This window comes from Balearica regulorum, chromosome 16, assembly GCF_011004875.1.
Source record: "Balearica regulorum gibbericeps isolate bBalReg1 chromosome 16, bBalReg1.pri, whole genome shotgun sequence".
Lineage (NCBI taxonomy): Eukaryota > Metazoa > Chordata > Aves > Gruiformes > Gruidae > Balearica > Balearica regulorum.
In genome coordinates this window covers 8,830,797-8,848,647 of record NC_046199.1, presented here as the reverse complement: position 1 = coordinate 8,848,647, position 17,851 = coordinate 8,830,797, and the positions used below count along the sequence as shown (strand labels likewise).

The 17,851-nt window shown below is 61.9% G+C and overlaps 2 protein-coding genes across 3 annotated transcripts; both read left to right on the top strand.

Annotated features, from left to right (window-relative positions):
* Positions 1 to 418: 418 nt before the first annotated feature.
* On the top strand, positions 419 to 4,806 carry CCM2L (CCM2 like scaffold protein). Of its 2 annotated transcripts, none has more exons than XM_075768769.1 (10): positions 419 to 577; positions 868 to 1,035; positions 1,376 to 1,459; positions 1,576 to 1,759; positions 2,492 to 2,946; positions 3,063 to 3,198; positions 3,341 to 3,404; positions 3,557 to 3,704; positions 3,883 to 4,021; positions 4,244 to 4,806. In XM_075768769.1, exons 1-10 carry the CDS (start codon positions 548 to 550, stop codon positions 4,522 to 4,524), a joined length of 1,689 nt encoding a protein of 562 aa, XP_075624884.1. In that variant the 5' UTR covers positions 419 to 547; the 3' UTR covers positions 4,525 to 4,806. The 2 variants fall into 2 exon arrangements, with proteins under 2 accessions (XP_075624884.1, XP_075624883.1); XM_075768768.1 differs by having other exon boundaries at positions 3,554 to 3,704.
* A 1,716-nt stretch (positions 4,807 to 6,522) lies between these two features.
* On the top strand, positions 6,523 to 17,818 carry HCK (HCK proto-oncogene, Src family tyrosine kinase). The gene is made up of 13 exons (XM_075768754.1): positions 6,523 to 6,618; positions 8,444 to 8,561; positions 9,012 to 9,054; positions 9,240 to 9,339; positions 9,488 to 9,586; positions 9,753 to 9,856; positions 10,276 to 10,425; positions 10,913 to 11,065; positions 11,399 to 11,581; positions 12,005 to 12,081; positions 14,603 to 14,756; positions 15,028 to 15,159; positions 16,490 to 17,818. The coding sequence occupies exons 2-13, from the start codon at positions 8,445 to 8,447 to the stop codon at positions 16,690 to 16,692; spliced, it is 1,515 nt and encodes a 504-aa protein (XP_075624869.1). The 5' UTR covers positions 6,523 to 6,618; position 8,444; the 3' UTR covers positions 16,693 to 17,818.
* The last annotated feature ends 33 nt before the right edge of the window (positions 17,819 to 17,851 follow it).

Genomic DNA, 17,851 nt, shown 5'->3' with positions numbered 1-17,851 from the left:
CGGCAGCGAGGGGCAGAGGCTGCTCTGCAGGCACCCCCAGCCCCAGCTCCAGCGCCTGCTCTGGTCCCATCTCAGCCTGCTTCAGTCCCTGCCTCTGCCCAAATCCCAGCCCGGTCCCAGCCCAAATTCCAGCCCCAGCCCCAGTCCCTGCCCTACTTCCAGCCCAGCACCAGCACCAGTCCCAGTCCAAGCCCCTGCTCCAGTCCCATCCCAGCCTACTTCAGCCCCTGCTTCTGCCCAAGTACCAGTCCAGGCCCAGTCCTAGTCCCAGCTGCAGTCCCAGTCCAAGTCCCTGTTCCAGTCCTGTCCCAGAACCTGTCCCGGTCCCAGTCCCGGTCCCAGTCCTGTCCAAGCACCAGCACCAGCACCAGTCCCAGGCCCAGCACAGCTCAGCCCAGCCCAGCCCAGCCCAGTCCCAGCACCCCCCAGGAGGGGCAGGAACTCGCATCCCAGCCATCCTGGTGGAGTTTCCGACACAGGAAAACGCAGCGGCGCCGAGCAGGGCGGTGGGGGCGGCCATGCCGGGAGGCACCGCCACAGCCTCACCATGGACTGTGAGGCCAAGAAGGGAAAGAAGGTGCGTGGCCCTGGGGCTGGTGTCCGGGGGGGCTGGTGGGAGGGTGGGAGCAGGCGAGATGCGCAGAGATGCTGGGGCAAGAGAACCTGCACCCCCTCCTGCGGCACAGCAGGGAGAGGTGGGGTCCCCACCCACTGCCCCCTACACAGCCCAAATGGTGCAAATTTCGGGTCAGCGAGCAGAGAGGTTCCCGGCCCCTCCTTGGGCACCGGGTGCCTGCAGACCCCATGCATGGGTGCCAGGGTTGGGCGCCTGGTGCTGACATCTCCCGTGCCCATTGTCCCTGCCAGGGCTTCGTGTCGCCCATCAAGCGGCTGGTTTTCCCCAAGGCGGCTCGGAGGCCGGCTGTCCGCAGCAGCGTCTACCGGCGGCCACTACACTCGGTGCCCCTCTACCCTCCTGACTACCTGATTGACCCCCAGATCCTGCTGCATGACTACGTGGAGAAGGAGGTGAAGGTAAGGGCGTGGGGGGTCTCCAGGGATGCCCGGGGTCCCTACCTGTGCACAGTGGGGGGGACGAGGCCACTGCACCATGCAGAGGGTCACCACCTGCAGTGGCCAGGAGGGTCCTGGTCCCCTTCCTGCCCAGGCAACACCCAGGGAGGGGAAGGGTGGGCTGAGGGTGCAGGGAAGACCTCCCATTGCAGGGTATGCTGGCACCCCAGGGAGATGCATCCTGCCCATGTGGATGTGGGTGCTCTGGGGGAGGCTCTGGGCCATGGGGTGGGGAGGATGCATAGCCCCAGTCCCCTGGCCCCAGCCTCTCCAAGCTGCCCTGGGTTTTGTGCCCCCCCAGTTTTTAGGCCACCTGACATGGGTGACAGCCTCCCTTAACCCCTCCAGCCGGGATGAGGTGCTGCAGCTGCTGGACACAGCCAGGGTAAGAGGGGTCCTGACACCCCCAGTGTGCCCCTCCCGCACTGCCCAGAGGATGGGTGCCAGGTGCCCCACACTGCTGGGTGCCCCACATCCCTGGCACTTGTTCTGCCCCTGCAGCAGCTGAAAGAGTTGCCGCTGCAGACGACGCCAGAGCAGGACAGCATCCTCAGCCTCTCTGCACGCTGCCTCCTGCTCACCTGGCGCGACAACGAGGAGCTCATCCTGCGCATCCCCACCCACGAGATCGCGGCTGCATCCTACCTGCGCGATGACGCCCTGCACCTCCTCATCCTCAAAACTGGTGCGGGTGTCCAGCCAGGGCTACCGGCCATGGCACAGCTGGCCCCAAGAGCTCGATGTGCCCAGGCCATGGGGGGCCAGAGCCTGAGGGATGATGGGGAGGTGCCAGATCCAGCCAGGGCGGGAGCACGGGCCGAGCACGAAAGCCCACACTGCCCCCCCTGCTCCTCGGGGGTCTGCTTCCCCAGGGCCGGAGGGGGCACTGCCTCAGGCTCCCCACCATCCCCGCTCTGTAGGGCTACCCGTCCTCAGGCTCCCCACTGCCCGGGCAGGCAGGTCCCAGCTGCGCTCCCAGCCCCGGTTGCCTTTAATGGCAGGAGGAGCGGAGGCTGGAAGGGACCCCCATCTCTGTCCCTTCCCCGCCTACGGAGCCCCAGAGGGGCGCAGGGTCTCCCGAGCTTTGATCAGCAAACCCGGGCTCAGCTGCCAGCCGCAGGCAGAGTCCCCGGGGAGGGGGCTGCGCCAGGCTGAGCTCCAGCCTGCAGACGGAGCGGTCCCCTAATCCCCTGCCCTGCTGCCCCTAATCCCCTTGACTCTCTGCCCCTAATCCCCCTGCCCCAGCCCCACTGCAGCCCCACTGTCCTCAACGCACTGGTGTCCCCCGTCCCGCCCCCATCCCTCTGCATCCCCCCCCAGCCGGTGGGACGGGGCAGTCAGGGCAGGGCCTGGGGACCGGGCAGGGTGGGCAGCGCAGCCCCCCGCCCTGATGCCCAGTCTCTCCTCGCTGTCCCAGGCCTGGGAGTGGACCCGGTCCCCGCCGGAGCGCACCCCGAGGCGGCCCCGGCCGGCCTGCCGGAGGCGTTCCCCGTCGAGAAGCGGCCGGGGGGCTCGTGGCCGGAGGGGGGGCGGCTGGGGGGCCCTATGGAGCGGCGGCACACCATCTGCAGCCTGGACTGGCGGGCGGCGCGGGGGGGGCAGGAGGGCCGGCAGGGCGGCAGCCTGGAGCGGCGGCGGGGCGGCAGCTGGGAGCGGCGGCAGCGCGGGCGGCCCTCGGGCAGCTGGGAGCGGCGGCAGCCCTGCGGCGGCAGCTGGGAGCGGCGGCGGACCGGCACCGCCGGCGGCAGCTGGGAGCGCGGCACCGGCTTTGGCAGCTGGGAGCGGCGGCACGCCGGCAGCAACCCCCTGGACCCTCAGGAGCCCTGCCCCGACGCCTACTCCAACCTCATCATCCTCGCCGTGCCCAACAGGGTGAGCGGTCCCGGCGTGTGCCCGCCCGCCGGCACATGGCCACCCACCGGGACCCGGCCACCCACCGGCACCCGCTCGCCCGGCTGCCCACACTCCTGCCCTCCCTCCCGCTGCAGGACGCCGCCGAGGAGTCCTGCGCGCTCATCTGCCAGGTATTCCAGATCATCTACGGGGACCAGAGCATCGAGTGCGTGGACCGCGCCGGGTACCACTACACCTCCACGCCCACGCGGCCCTGGCTCTCCAGCAGGAGTGAGTGACCGGGGAACGGGCACAGGGATGCTGAGCAGGGCGGCACAGGGCTGACAAGCAAGGGTGTGCTGACACAGCGTGGGGGGCAGGTTCCACAGCAGAGGCTTGGCCTCACTCTCAGGCCTTGGCTCTCCCTCCCCAGGCGAGAGCTGCCGCACAGACGGGACATACGGCTATGACGCCGACTTCAGCTGCTGCAGCTCCTTGTGAGTCTGGCTCCCCCCAAGGGGCAGAGGATGGGTGCCTATCCCAGCTGCAGAGATGCCCCAGCCCTGCCTGGTGGTGGGTGTTTGCAGCAGGGGAGGGCAGCCAGGCACATGAAGGGTGCTGGGACCTGCTGACCCCCATTCTCCAGCAGCAACGACTCCCATGAAACCTTCGAAGCGTATTACAGCGGTGCCTCCTCGCCCTCCTTCCATCAGTCCCACCACAGCCTGGCCACTGCCTGCAGTGGCAGTGACCAGAGTGGCGCAGGGCTGGAGCAGCTGCAGGACTACATGGTGACGGTGCGGGCATGGGGATGGGCGACAGGCTCTGCTCGGTGCCGGTGGCTGGGGAGGGGGGGGCGGTGGGCTGGTCTGAGCCCCCCCACACCAGAGAGCAGGCAGCGGAGTGCGGAGTGGGGGAGCTGGGGCCGTGCACTGCCAGTGTCCCCAGCCTGGACCTGTCCCCATGTCCCCACAGCTGCGCAACAAGCTGTCGCCACAGGAGATCCAGCAGTTCGCCCTCCTGCTCCGCGAGTATCGACTGGGCACGCCAGTGCAGGAATACTGCGGGGAGCTCCTGCGCCTCTATGGGGACCGCAGGAAATTCCTTCTCCTGGGTGAGTGTTTGGACTCCCACTGCAGCCGCCCTGTGTCACCCTAGTGATGTCCATGCATCCCCTGGGGATGGGGTGTGCTCCAGGGGGCATTGGGACCTCACTGCTGTGGGGTACGGAATGGGATGAGCCCCCCTGCAAGCAGCCAGTGAGGCCGGCTGGCATCGCGCCCCAGTGCTGCCCACTCAGGCAGGGTCACCCCAAGGCTCACGGTACCCATGGTAGGAATGAGGCCCTTCATCCCTGACCAAGACATCGGGTACTTTGAGACCTTCCTGGAGAGCATCGGCATCCGGGAGGGCGGGATCCTCACCGACAGCTTCGGCCGCATCAAGCGCAGCATGAGCAACACGTCGGCCTCGGCTGTGCGCAGCTACGACAGCTGTTCCCTGCGCTCTGAGTCCGAGTCCTTCAACCGCATGATCACGGACATCACCCATGACATCGAGGCACTGGCGCGGGACGAGGAAGAGGAGGAGGAGGAGGAAGAGGACAACTACCTGTGAGGGAGTGCTGAAACCCAGTGGGCCCTCCCCGCTCGCCGATGCGGTGCTGCACCTCCAAACCTAGACTTGCTGGGTGCCCAGCTCTGCCCCAGTGCCTGGAATGGGGCATGTGGTCCCCTCCTTTGTCATTGTGTGAGGGGACGGGGGCTCTGCACAGCCCTGGCAGCTCTCAGCAGGGCTGATGGCATCCCAAGGCAGCCATGGAGGCGGGGGAGCCCCTGGCCGGCAGCGCTGTGTGCTGTAATTTCTGCAGATTGCAATTAAATGCCAGGGCTGGGAGTGGAACAGGTTCTTCCCTGGGGAAAGGCCATGGGGTGGGGGTGCAGCTGTGGCGGGGCGCAAGATGGGGGGGGGGAGCTGCTCGCAGCCCTGCCAGGCACCGTGCCACTGCTGGGCTGGGCACGGTGTTCACCCTGGTGCCACACGCAGGTCACTCCCAGAGTCGAGGAGCTCCTGACTGTTCTGGGCTGGCCCCGAAGGACACTCCTGGAAGCGCGGGACTCCATGGAGCTCAGAGGAACATGGGGGACCAGTGAGGGTGTGCTGAGATGGGGCGGGGGGGCTGGTGGCCACAGTTGACACGCTGCTGCCTGGGCACACCCCGGTAAAGTGTTTGCCTTCCAACATGGGGGGAGCGGCAGGGAAGACTGTTCCTGCTAGGAAAGCACCCAAGAGCCCCCGCAGCCCTGGGGATGCTTTGAGCAGGGACTGCCAGTGCAGCGTCCCCCATCCTGCTGCTGAGGGCCCCAGTGCAAGCGCAGGGCTGGGTGCTGGGGGACACTGAGATGCAGGCCATGCCATGGGCAGCCAGCCCCCATTCCTGCGAGCGATGTCCCTGTGACACCCAGCCAGCTGCGGGACCGCGGGTGTTTCAGAAAAGGAAGTTCCTGCCCCGGGACCCGATTTCCTGCAGTGCCGCCCTGCAGCACTCTCCCCTGCAGCTGGCTGGTCCTCTGCTGATGGCCCCCAGCCACTGTCCCCCAGCCAATGTCCCATGGCCAGTGTCCCCACCAATGTCCCTCGGCAGGGGCTATGGGATGGAGCTACAGCCCCAGGCCGGTGCGTGGGCAGGGGGATACTGAGGCTACCTGCAGCTATTTATTTTTCCTTAAAAATTTACATATGCAAATCCTCATGCAGGCTACGTGCTTTTCACCCTGCCACTTCCTCTGAGGCTCCTGAGCCAGACTAGGGGCTGGCCCAGCCCTGTCTGCCCTCGATGGTCGGTGCCATGGGGGAGCCATGGGTCCCTTTGCTGCTGCTGAACCACCTTCAGGGGTGCTCTGAGTTACCCAGAGCAAAGGCTCCGGCAGGCAGAGGAGGGGGCACAGGAACACCAGGGCCCGGAGAGACACAGCACAGCCCATGCCCCCCCTCAGCCCCTCCGAGCTGTGCTGCACAGCGTGGGTGTCATGCCCTGCACCCCCCATGCCCTGCACGCCGTCACAGGGCAGCACTCAAGGGTTTCCTCTTTTCTCCTCCCTGGGGATGAAGAACCAGGCTCACACCGTGGCCAGCCCGCGCTCACCCCGTGTCCCCCACTGCCAGCCCTGCAGCAGGCGAGGAAACAGCCTGGGGGGCCGCTTTGGGGTGCCGGGCCCCAAATCCCCTCCAGGCTCCCGGGGGCCGTGGGCAGAGAGAAGGGCTCTGGCACCCATCGGGAGGATGTAAACTTGACCCGGACGGCAGTGGGGTCCCCGCGGGGCCGAGCCGGGCCGGGCTGTCCCTGCGGGCAGCACGGCTGCCCTTGAAAGCTGGTTCTGCAGCCGCCTGTCCACGAGGGTCCCGCTTGGACCGGGAGGGTCCCGCTCGGTGCGTGATGGGGGCCCGCACTCCCATCCCGGATTGGCCCCCCGGGGTCCGTACAAAGAGGTATCGGCCGCGCCCGCCCCGTCGGGCAGCACCGGCGGAGTCGGGGGTCCCGCGGCCCCGGGACGGCGCCGGGGGGCGGGGCCTTACCGGGAGGGGCGGGGCCTCACCGGTGCGGGTGGGGCGGGGCGGCGGGCGCGCAGCCGGGCGGAGCACAGCGGCGGCAGCAGCCCCGGCTCCGGGACGGGGACCGGGACCGGGACGTGCCCCGGGACGGCGGCGAAGGTGAGAGCGGAGCGGAGCCGAGCCGAGCCGAGCCGTGTGCGGAGACCCGTGTGTGGCGGGGCCGGGCGGGGGGAGCCCCGCTGCTGGTCCCGGGCAGCCCGGTCGGTCCGTCCCTGCCCCGGGCCAGCCGCCGCTGCCTCGGTCCATCTCCGTGCCGGCCCCGGGTCCGGCCCCGTCCCGGGGTCTCTCGGCGCGGCGGCCCCTGGGTGCCCCGTGGACGGTGAAGCCCGGGGGTGGTGGGGAGGAGATGCCAGGGTGTCCCGGAGCGGCACGGTGCAGTCCTGGGGAGGCGATCCCTGCCAATGACCCACCACCACTTGCCTTGCCAGCGAAGGCACAGGGCAGTGAGGACGTGGGGCCGCAGGCAGCCACGGTCTCGGAACGATGAGCTCACCCCAACCCACCTGGTCTCCTGCCTGGCACCAATGGCTGGTGACAACCACATGGGCTGCAGGATATGGCTCTCCGGTGTGGGACACACCAGGAACGGCTGCTCCAACGGTGTTCCCTGTGCCAGCAGCCCTCAGTGCTGTGCTGCAGGAGCTGGTGGGAAAGCCACAGCCACCCGGTCACTGTGTGTGGCGGTGAGCTGGGATGCTGTGGGGCTGGGTGGCTGTGGGACACTTGGACCTTGCAGAGGTGTTTGTGCTTTGTATGGCCAAATGCTCTGTCTCCCGCTCTGAGACAGTGCGGTACAGGCACAGCAAATACCTACTGCAGTGCCAGCATGGATCGCAGCTGACTTTCAGCCAGGCGCTTTGTGGGTTTGCCAGGGAGGATCCAGCACTTTGCCAGTGGCCAGTCCCGAGCCTGAGCCCAGGGCATCCCTGGTGAGGGGAACGTGCTGTCTGGGGCTGCTGCTCCTGCTCCTGCTCTGCCCTGGGGAGCGGGGCTGGCCCAGGCATTGGCGTGCTGGGAAGGACAAGGAGTGGGGTGGCTGGGAGGTGACAGCAATGTCCCTTGAGGGCCATGGGAGCGGGGTGGTGCTGCTGGTGCCTGGCTGCTCACTCACTGAGCTTGGCAGTGCCATGCATGTCCACTGAAAGGCTGAGGCCCGCACTGAGCCCCGAGCTTCCTCCTTTGCTGTCATGGCCAGCACCTTCTCCTTTCTCTGTGCTGAGGTCTCCCTCGGACAAGGGAAGTGCCATTGCGGGGGGTTTTCCCCTCTCTCAGTGCTTCTTGCAGCATGTTTTCCTCCTGATGTTTCTTGGGGAGCTGAAGAAAGTTGAGCATTCGCTTTTGCCCTGAGCTGGTGGCTGTTTGAGGCAGCTCCACCCCAGCAGAGAGCAGCCAGGGAGTGTGGTGGAGAGCAGCGACCTGTGGCAGTGCGGGGGCCATGGATGTGCTGAGGGACGGGGTGGCCCCAAGCACCAGCAGTGCTGGGCGGGGAGTCCTGAGCTGCAGGGGAGCCCCTCCGTGATGGGGGTCCTGCTTTGCAAAGAGGCTCTTTCCCTCCATGATGCTGAAGCTCTTGCATTCCTGGCTGGGAAGACTTTTTCAGGGAAGGGCTGTGAGGCTGCTCCATGGCAGCTGCTGTCACCTGCCCCAAATTCACCTCCTGTAACTTCTCCTTTCTCTGCACCAGGAGGTTCCTTCTTTCTGGCACGCCATTGTGCACCTTACTGGGTGCCCAATCACCCTGTGGCTGCCAACAGCCTCGGCTCTGTGGGGGAGCAGAGCCCTCTGCCCATGGCTGCATGGCCAGTGGGCACCCCATGCCATGTGCCAATGCCGTACCATGCTGGGTGGGAGCTGCAGGGAGCAGGGCTAGAGCAAGGCTTTCGCTTCTGTCGCAACGGCTTCACTTCCCCTCCCTTGGCTGCAGGATGGGTTGCGTGAAGTCAAAGGAGGCTGGTGTCCAAGAGAAGGTGACAAAAACTGACCCCAGCCCCAGCTTCCAGCAGGGCCACTACGTGAGGGACCCCACTGCCACCAACGGGAGGGTGAGTGAGAGCTGCCGAGCGAGCTGGGGGTGCAGTGCTGAGCCATCGCAAGGGGCTGAGCCATTGCGGGGGTCTCAGCCTGTCTCCTCACTGGAGCTGCCAGCACCAAGAGCGGGGCCGGCTGTGGGTGCCAGCAGTGCCCGTGCCCCGGGGCAGGGGGCTTGGCCATGGGATGGGACCCCAGTCCGTGCTGCAGCAAACTGCAGAGCGAACCTGGTGAGAATCAAGGAGTTATGGAAAAAAGGGGAGAAAAATGAAGGTGTTGGGAGGGGACAGAGATGCTTGTGCTGGGTGGGCTGGTGTGACAGGTAGTGCCAGTGCTGCCCCTCGGGTTCCCTCCTGCCCCTGCCACTGCTGCTGGGGGCTGGGGCTGCAGTGGGGCCGAGACCCCCATGGCGTACAAGTCTCTGCTGTCTGCAATGTCACTCTCTGGTTTTGTCTGCTTTCCAGAGCAATAATGTCCCCAGCACAGCCGTGTCCCCGCCTGAGGATGGTAGGTACAGGGAGGGCTGCAAGTGGGTGCTCTGGGCTTCTTCGAAGGCCAGATGTGGTACGATGAAGATCGAGGCACTGGGTGCTGTGGGGGTCCTGGCCAGTGTCCTGGCTGCACATGGCAGGGGTGGCTGGGCACCCTGTCCCAGCACGGGGAGGGGTGCCCAGGGAACTCCCTTGCTGCAGGCTCGGGGGACGACGTGGTGCTGGCACTCTATGACTACGAGGCGATGCACGCTGGGGATCTGAGCTTCCAGAAAGGGGAGCGGCTGAAGGTGCTGGAGGAGTAAGTGCTGCCAGTGTCCCCCCGTCCTGGCGTCTCCTGAAGGCTTGCGTGGCTCTGCTGGGGTTTTTTTCTGGAATTTGTGCCTGGAGGAGCCGGCAGTGCCCAGTGCCAGGTGCCACGGGCCGACCCGACACCATCTCTGTTGCAGGTTGGGGGAGTGGTGGCAAGCGCGGTCACTGGCGACGGGGTGCGAAGGCTTCATCCCCAGCAACTACGTTGCCCGAGCCGACTCGCTGGAGACAGAGGAGTGAGTCCATCCCTCAGTGGCACATCCTGGCCCCACACAGTCCCATGCTCCCCCCACCGCAGCTGTCCCTGCTCCTGCCCCATGTCCTGCTCCCAGCCCTGACCCACGCCAGCCTTAGCTCTCCCAGTCCCAGCAGTGTTCCTCGGTTCATTTGTTTCTGCTGCAGGTGGTTTTTCAAGGGTATCAGCCGGAAGGATGCGGAGCGGCAGCTCCTTGGCCCTGGGAATGTGGTCGGGTCCTTCATGATACGGGACAGCGAGACGACGAAAGGTCCGGAGCGGTGCCTGTGGCAGGGTGTGGGGAGCGGCTGCCCTTGCTTGCTGGCAGAGGAGCTCAGGAGACATATCCCCAGCCCTGGGGCTCTGCTTTGATGCGGGGCAGGGACAGGGGGTCCCATGCTCCTGCTGTGAGTGTTCCCACAAGAGCCCACAGCGTGCCACATGTGTGAGCCCCACGATGGGGACGGGGCGGTGACATGCCCCTTTGAGGCTGCTTTCGGTATTTGGGGTGCAGGTGTAGCTGGCCTCATGCCTGGGGCCGAAGGGGTGGTGGCAGCACAGTGGGGACAGGTACTGCAGTGGTGGCTCTGCCAGGCAAAGGCACCGTGCGTGTCGTGAGCACGGGGTGGCTGGGCGCAGCGGGGACGTGCCCTTTGCGTGGGAGCTGGCAGCTTGCCCCTCCCTGAACAGGCTGCTACTCACTGTCGGTGCGGGATGGGGACGACCTGCAGGGCGGCACGGTGAAGCATTACAAGATCCGGACGCTGGATAGTGGCGGCTTCTACATCTCCCCGCGTAGCAACTTCAATACGCTGCAGGAGCTGGTCCAGTACTACAAGGGTGAGCTCCAGGGTGCCTGGCCCCCCTGCCCTGGATGGGGCTTTGTCCCCGAGCGAGCCAAGCAGCCACTGGGCAGCTGGGGGTGTGCAGAGGCCAAGAGGATCCTGCAGGTCACCGCTTGGCTCCCGCTGTGGCTCCAGCTGTGACATGCAGCGTCTAGACCTCCCCTAGCGCGGTGTCCAGGTTGCTGACTGTCACAGCAGTGCATGTCGGTGTCCCCAGACACCTGCAGTGCCCAGACTCCTCCTCCCCGGGTGGGCTGGTGCCCTGGCTGTGCCTGCATGGTGCAGTAATGCCTGGCAAGGCAAAGTGCTGCTGGGGGGGCTGGGCTGCGATGGCCGGTGTTTGACGTGTCCCCAGTGTTTGCAGTGGGGCGCGTGGTGCCAGGACATGCCCTGCGGCCATAGAGGCTGCCGTAGGCTCTGCTTTGAAGCAAAAAGCAGCCGGTGAGAAAGGCTGATTGATGGCTCTCGGTGCTCCCTGGCAGGGCAAAGCGACGGGCTGTGCCAGAAGCTCACCTACCCCTGCTGTGTGCCCAAACCGCAGAAGCCCTGGGAGAAAGATGCCTGGGAGATCCCTCGGGAGTCGCTGAGGCTGGAGAGGAAACTGGGAGCCGGGCAGTTTGGAGAAGTGTGGATGGGTGAGAGCAAGGGGGAGGCAGCTGGGAGGAAGATGGAGGTGATGGTGGAGGAGGAAGGGTAAGGGATGGGAGAGGAGATGGAGGGATGGAGGGGTGGAAGAGGCAGGGAGGGAGTGACCTGCAGGAGAGGAGCATGGGGAAGCGAAGGTGGCCCTGGGCTTAATGCAGGGACTGCTCTGGGTGGGTGCATGGGGACAGCCCTGGGCTGCACAGGGTCTCCAGCCATTGTGCACCAGCTCCATCTGTAGGAGTGGGTGCTTTGGCTCCAAATCCAGTGCTCCCAGTGCCTGGGCACTGGTCAGGCTGTGAAGGGTCTGTCATGGCACCCTGCAGCTACCTATAACAAGCACACCAAGGTGGCGGTGAAGACAATGAAGCCGGGCAGCATGTCCGTGGATGCCTTCCTGGAGGAGGCGAACCTGATGAAGACGCTGCAGCATGACAAGCTGGTGAAGCTGCACGCGGTCATCACCAAGGAGGAGCCCATCTACATCATCACCGAGTTCATGGAGAAAGGTGCTGCCTGTGCCCCAGGCGGTGATACCTGGGTGCCCCAGGGATGGTGCAGGATCAGCTCCTCCTGCATCCCCAGGGTTGGCCGTGGGCTCTGGACCAGCTGCTGGGGCACTGGGAGTGGGGCTGGCTCCTGCCACTGCGTGTCCGAGCGCTCTGGGGCAGGGTGCTGGGCAGGGGGATGCAGTGACAGCCCTGGGAGAGGGAGGGATGGGGACAGACAAGGAGGAGTGCTCCGCAAGGCAGGAGGGAGCCTGCAGCAGGGCTTGCTCCTCTGCCAAATCCATGGGAGCAGGGTGGGGGTCAGGTGTGTTTCCCGACCGAGCCAGGACAGTACCCTGTGCTGCCCATGGGACCTGTGCCACCCCAAGGGTGAGTGCAGGGTCCAGCTGAGCCATCAGCCCTGGCACGCTTCCCTGTTCACAGGGAGCTTGCTGGATTTCCTGAAGAGCGAGGAGGGGAACAAGCAGCCGCTCCCGAAGCTGATCGACTTCTCTGCCCAGGTGAGGAGGGAGCAGACCTTCCCCAGCTCCCCGCTCCCACTCCCTCTGGCCCCTGAGAAGGGTGAGTGAGGGGACTGAGGAGCCCAAGAACTTATGGGGACTCGAGCAGTGCCAACCAGGAGCCTGGTTTGCCCAGGCAGACACTGGGTGTGCAGGGAAGGAGCCAGCGAGGTTTCCCTGCGGCACTGCCCTCGCACCCTGCAGGCAGCCGGCTGCCTGCTCACCATCCCTGTCCAGCTGCCTGTGCAGGAGCAGGTGTGTGTGAAAGGAGAAGTGGCGGCTTCCTCCCCGTTAGCCCGTTAACTGCCGCACGCAGCCGCTAGCCTGTGCCCAGGCAGTGTCCTGCCCGAGCTGCACAGACACCGGGGGGTTTTGGCCAGGCTGCTCCTTTTGAGGAGCTGGGAAACCTGCGTCTTCTAAGGCCGCCATAATGCTGCGTAGGCTGCAGCCCTTGCTGCCCGTGGTGCTGCTGTTCTTTGTGGAAGTCAAGCATGAGGGTTGGAGCTTGTTTTCACTGCTCACGTTTGCACGGTCCCTTCTCCAGGACGTGCAGATGCTGGTCAGTGTGCCCCATCCGAGCCCACGGCTCCTCGGGGAGTGGCTGTGGCAAAGCTATCGATTTCTGTCCATTGCTGCTGGTGATGGAGCCTCATCTGCAAACTTTGCAAAAGCCCCACAAAACTCTGCATGGCCGCACACCCGCCCCGTGCCACCCCGGCACCAGCTGCGGTGCTCCAGGGCAGCAACTTACACCCGCTCGGGCTGTGCCCCTGGGCATGACCCACCGACGGCCGTGGCGGCGTTAAGCTTCATGCGCTTAATATGAACTCTACAGGCCGACCAGTTTGCTGCGTTCACAGTGCCTGGGAGATTGAGCCGGGCAAGGTTTCTAGAAGGGAGCGTAGCGTGTTATGTTACCCCACAGCAATGCCTGCGGGAGGTTTGTGGTTCGTTAAAATCACCTACCTGCCAAGGGGCTGTCATGGGCTGTGCGAAGGCAGCTGGAGAGGCAGGAGGAGTCAGTGAAAATCATTGTGGGGATATTTTCAGGAGTTGATTTTGAGTACAGCTGAGCGTGCTGATATACATGTAGCTTCGTGTGTGCAACCATTCGTGCAAGCACTGTCTTGTCCCTGCTGCTTCTGCAGTGTCCCCAGACGCTGGCTGAATCCAAGGACCCTTTGAGCTAAGCTTGGTACCTCTGTGAAATAATTCGTAGAGGTACCTGCGCAACAGGAAAGGCAGGATGGGAGCCCACACCCCGAGGGCTTAGACCAGGTCACTGGCTACTCGAGCCGGCTGTGCCAGGGTCTGCTGATCAGCTGTGCACTCGTGCACGCCATCTGTTCCCAGCAAGCTGGCTCTTGCAAACGGCCCGGCTCGGCTCCGTAGCTCAGAGGGACTGCTTTCCTTTCTGCAGCACTGAGAAGCGAAGGCTGAAGCGCTTTCATGTGCAGGCAGCAGGCGTGCAGGCAGGCAGGCAGCTAGCGAGCCTGGCCGCCCAGGTTTGTGCTGGGGCTGAGTCACCGTGAGCAAAACTGTGTCTGTGGTCATGGAAATAATCTTTCCGCTCTTGCAGTGCTTGTTTACTTCTGTTTTTTGTGTGGAGAGCTCTGTGAACAACTGCACCTTACCCTGGCCTGGTTTGTGTGGGTGTGATGGGGATGGGGGACTGTGTCCCCTCCGGCTGCTCCGGCCTGTTTCCCTCCTGGATGCTGGTAGCATCCCCACATGGGGTAATTTGGCACAAATATGGGGGTTGGTTGTGCACACACCAGATCATCTCTGCATTGATCAGGGCTAATAGCTGCACAAACAGCCACTGAGTGCAGAGACTTCAGGAGATGGAGCTGGACGGGGGGGATGTGTCACAGCCATCCTGTGCCCAGGCTGAACTGACTCATCACAAACTATTCTTGCAGACCCCAGGCATCTCCCCACCCTCCTCAGGAGACCCACCACCATGCTTTTGTGTCCTCACCAGGGAAGCTCTGCAATGCTGACTGACCCTCACTGCAGCAATGAAAGCCCATTTGTTGTTCCCTTAGTGTAAGAGGGGATAGTTCACTCCTTGCTTCTCTCAAGCAGCTATTGATGTATTTGGAGGCTGGTCTCATGTCCTCTCTGAACAGAGAATGATTTACTCCCCTTCCTGTCTGCACGGCTATGGATGAAGCAGTTGTACCTTGCCCTGTGGACATCCACAGGCACTTGCTCGTGAGCACGTCAGCTCCTCCGATGCCAGCTCTCACTGCTTTTCTCACACAGGGGCTTAAATGGGTCGTGTTGGGCTGGTCACCCAAACCCTGACCTCTTCTGCAAGGGATTCCCTGCACGGAGAGGGGTTCCCATGCAGGAGAGCCCATCACATCTCCTGCTGCGACTCAGCCCCCTTTCACCCCCTTTCCACGTGCTCACCAGAAGCAGTTAACCTCTGTTAAGTCCTGGTAACAGTCACGTTGAGCGAGGTTGTGTTATTTCAAACAGCCGTTTTGCATTTTTTTCTTTCCCCTTTTTACAGATTGCAGAAGGAATGGCTTTTATTGAGAAGAGGAACTACATCCACAGAGACCTGAGAGCTGCCAATATTCTGGTGTCAGCAATATTGGTGTGCAAGATTGCAGACTTTGGACTGGCCAGAGTGATTGAAGACAATGAGTACATGGCCCGGGAAGGTGCAGGAGCTGCTGGGGGTGTCTGACCGCTTACTGAGATGGTGAAGGGTTGTGGCATTCCCTTAGAGCCACTTAGCAAGGTGTAACCTTGGTGGCAAGGACCCTGGGAGGGATGTGATGCTTAAACAGGCAGATGAGGGAAGCTCCTCTCATTTGCATCACTTCACATCTTCCCCTTCTGTTTGTTTCTTTCTTGTTCCCCATATTTCACCATCAGATTCTCAGCATTTAGATTAAGAGCTCATGTTTCCCATTGGATCTCTTTGTCCAGGTGCCAAGTTTCCCATTAAATGGACTGCACCAGAAGCCATCAACTATGGATCTTTCACTATAAAATCAGACGTCTGGTCCTTTGGGATCCTCCTGACTGAGATCATTACCTATGGGCGCATCCCATACCCAGGTAAGGAGGTGAAAGCCCTCCTCTGATCTGGTTCTGAAAGACATGCTCCACTTTCTGGGCCCCATCCAAGGGATCTGTTTCTCCATGAAGTGTGATCTCTGAAAATAGAGGGAATGGTGAGAAATCTGAATCTTGTTCTGGGAGCAGAGCTCAAAGACAGTAGCACAAGGTCTCAAGATGGCAATTCTGTCTGTGAGCCATGGAGAGGAGCCCAGGGCACAAGGCAGTCTGTGAGCAGTCTGCACTACTCAATACATCTACTGTTTGAACAAAAGCTCACCTAGCATGGATAATTAGGATTTTTTCCCTGGAAGTCCTCAGAGGACACCAGCTGTTTGCACTGACCTGAAATCCACGCCGATGTGACATTTCCACAAAGCAGAGCTGGGTCATATTCTCTGGGGAACCCACAAAATGAGTCCAGGTAGTGATGATTTTGGGATGCCCACTCCTTTGGGGAGAAGGGCAGCTACTCTATAGACCATCTTGGGGCTGATCCTGCAAGGAGGTCCTGAGCTCCTCCAGCTCCATGGGAAACAAGAGTAGTCAGGATCTCTAAAAGAACTGGTGTCTCTGTTTCTAAAACAGAAGATCATGTTTTTAAGGTGAAAGGATGACTGCCTTGCCCCAGGCTGTACTGCACGGCCCTGGGAGAGTGGGTATTGTACGCCACAGGTTCCTGGCTCACGAGTTTGCATCACAGCACTAACTCGTGGTTTTCTGCCTCCTGCAGATTAAGCATGTTTGGAAGTAGCACATCAGTTCAGGGCTGATAGCTGGGCCAGGTGTTTTTGGGAAGGCTTGAGCAATCTGTAAATCATCATCATTGGGAACCACCCTGTATTTTACACTAATTGTTACTTTGGTACCTTTTCTCAGTGGGAAATTATTCCGTACAAGAAAAGTAAACGTTGCCACAAACCGACCATGAAGGATCTGGGGTGGGATAAAAGGTTGTTCCGGAGGACCAATTCTGCCATCACACTAACTTACTTTTATTGGAAGGAATGGCTCATTAAAGACTCAGCAGATGGAGAAGTGTAGCCTTTAGTTTTTTGGAATTTATACAAAATTATTATAATTCCCATCTGATCTGCTCAGCTGGGGTACAAAATGGCATACTACAGCTCAGCAACTTGGTTGTTCACATTTCCCTGACTGGGAGTAGGAGTTCCCCCTTCCCAGCCCCTCTAACCTGCCCTTTTTCTTCCTAGTGACATTGCCGAAAGGGTGGGTAGTTTTGGGGTTGGTTTTTTGGGATTTTTTTTGCTTTAAAAAAAAATCAGCGATAAACCATGAAACATTCACCTATCCTGCCCTGTTTCTCCAGGGATGTCAAGCGTGGAGGTGATCAGGGCCCTGGAGCACGGGTACCGGATGCCCCGCACAGAGAACTGCCCCGAGGAGCTGTATGACATTATGATGAGATGCTGGAAGACCAAACCAGAGGATCGTCCCACCTTCGAGTACACACAGAGCATTTTGGAGGATTTCTTTACTGCAACAGAGAGCCAGTATCAGCAGCAGCCGTAACACAGGAGGTTTGGTGAAGACGGCGGATACCCCGCGCTATGCCTACCGTGTTAATGGCAGCGAGCACACGCACTCTGCTTTTCCCTGTCCCACTCGTGATTTGCCTGCGCACGCCTTCCTCTGCCAGCCTGGCCCAGGAACCAGAGCCCTCCTGCTGTGGCTGGGCTGGAAGCAGGGCAGGAGGAAGCCGTGCTCAGGCCAGCCCTCTGGGGCTGCCGGACAGAGGCAGAAGCGACGCGGGGCCGTGCCTTGTGCCTTTCACATGTGCCAGAGCGCCTGTGAGGCGGCTGTTCTGGGAAGCACTGGCTGGCTGATGGTTGCCTGTGCCGGCAGCACCACGCAAGGAGGAACAGGGCCGGGTCTGTGTCAGCGACAAAGAAGAACCAACAGATTATTACTTTTTTTTAATCCTTCTGAGATCTTATCATGCTGTTTTGCAGAAGTAGGTGCTTTAGCTGTGAGGGCCTTGGTGAAATGCTGTTATGTTTTCGCAACACGCAGGGACCAGAATCCTGGCAGATTCCCACCCGGGCATGCTGTGATGCAGCACGTTGGCGCATCCTGGGTTTTGAACGTCGAGCGTGGCAGAAACACGTCTCTCCTCGCCCTCCTGGGTTTCCTTCCTAAGTACTTGTCATGGTAGCCCCTCTGCAGAGCACGAGTTTGGGGAGGTGGGCAGCGCGTGCCGCCGGCTACGGACAGACGCAGACGGTGCTTTACGAGGCAATCCCCGGACGGATCCCCCCGACTTCTTGAGCCAAAGGCAGCCCCAAGCCGGCCACTGCCAGCCCCGGCCGAGGAGCCCTCTCTCCCTGTGGGAAAGCCCCGCTGCTCCACTCGCAGGAGTGATTTACCAGCTACTGGGGCATCTGAATTATTGGTGACGAGCCCAGCATTCCTTGCACACTCATTTTATGCTGTTGTTTATTTTTTAGTATTTAATGATGGGTTATTTGGGAAAAAGGAGGAAGTAGTATTTTTTTTTTTTAAAGATTGCCCTGTACAGCAGCGAACTTCTGGGACTGTCACTGTATTTCCCTCATGCAAAAGGGCAATCACCGTTGCTTCTCTGCTTTTCTATCAGCTTTGAAACTTCTTTTTGTAATCAATAAAGTATTTATAGAGCTCTCGTCTTTTGGGCTCTCCTCGCGTTCCCCAG

What these genes read in the sequence shown, in the direction of transcription:
- HCK (XM_075768754.1), top strand. Translation starts at nt 8,445, where the DNA reads ATGGGTTGCGTGAAGTCAAAGGAGGCTGGTGTCCAAGAGAAGGTGACA. An exon ending in CGGCTGAAGGTGCTGGAGGA is followed by an intron (nt 9,340 to 9,487) that starts GTAAGTGCTGCC and finishes TCTCTGTTGCAG; the next exon opens with GTTGGGGGAGTGGTGGCAAG. An exon ending in GGACAGCGAGACGACGAAAG is followed by an intron (nt 9,857 to 10,275) that starts GTCCGGAGCGGT and finishes CTCCCTGAACAG; the next exon opens with GCTGCTACTCACTGTCGGTG.
- CCM2L (XM_075768768.1), top strand. Translation starts at nt 548, where the DNA reads ATGGACTGTGAGGCCAAGAAGGGAAAGAAG. An exon ending in TCCTCGCCGTGCCCAACAGG is followed by an intron (nt 2,947 to 3,062) that starts GTGAGCGGTCCC and finishes CTCCCGCTGCAG; the next exon opens with GACGCCGCCGAGGAGTCCTG. An exon ending in TGCAGGACTACATGGTGACG is followed by an intron (nt 3,705 to 3,882) that starts GTGCGGGCATGG and finishes ATGTCCCCACAG; the next exon opens with CTGCGCAACAAGCTGTCGCC.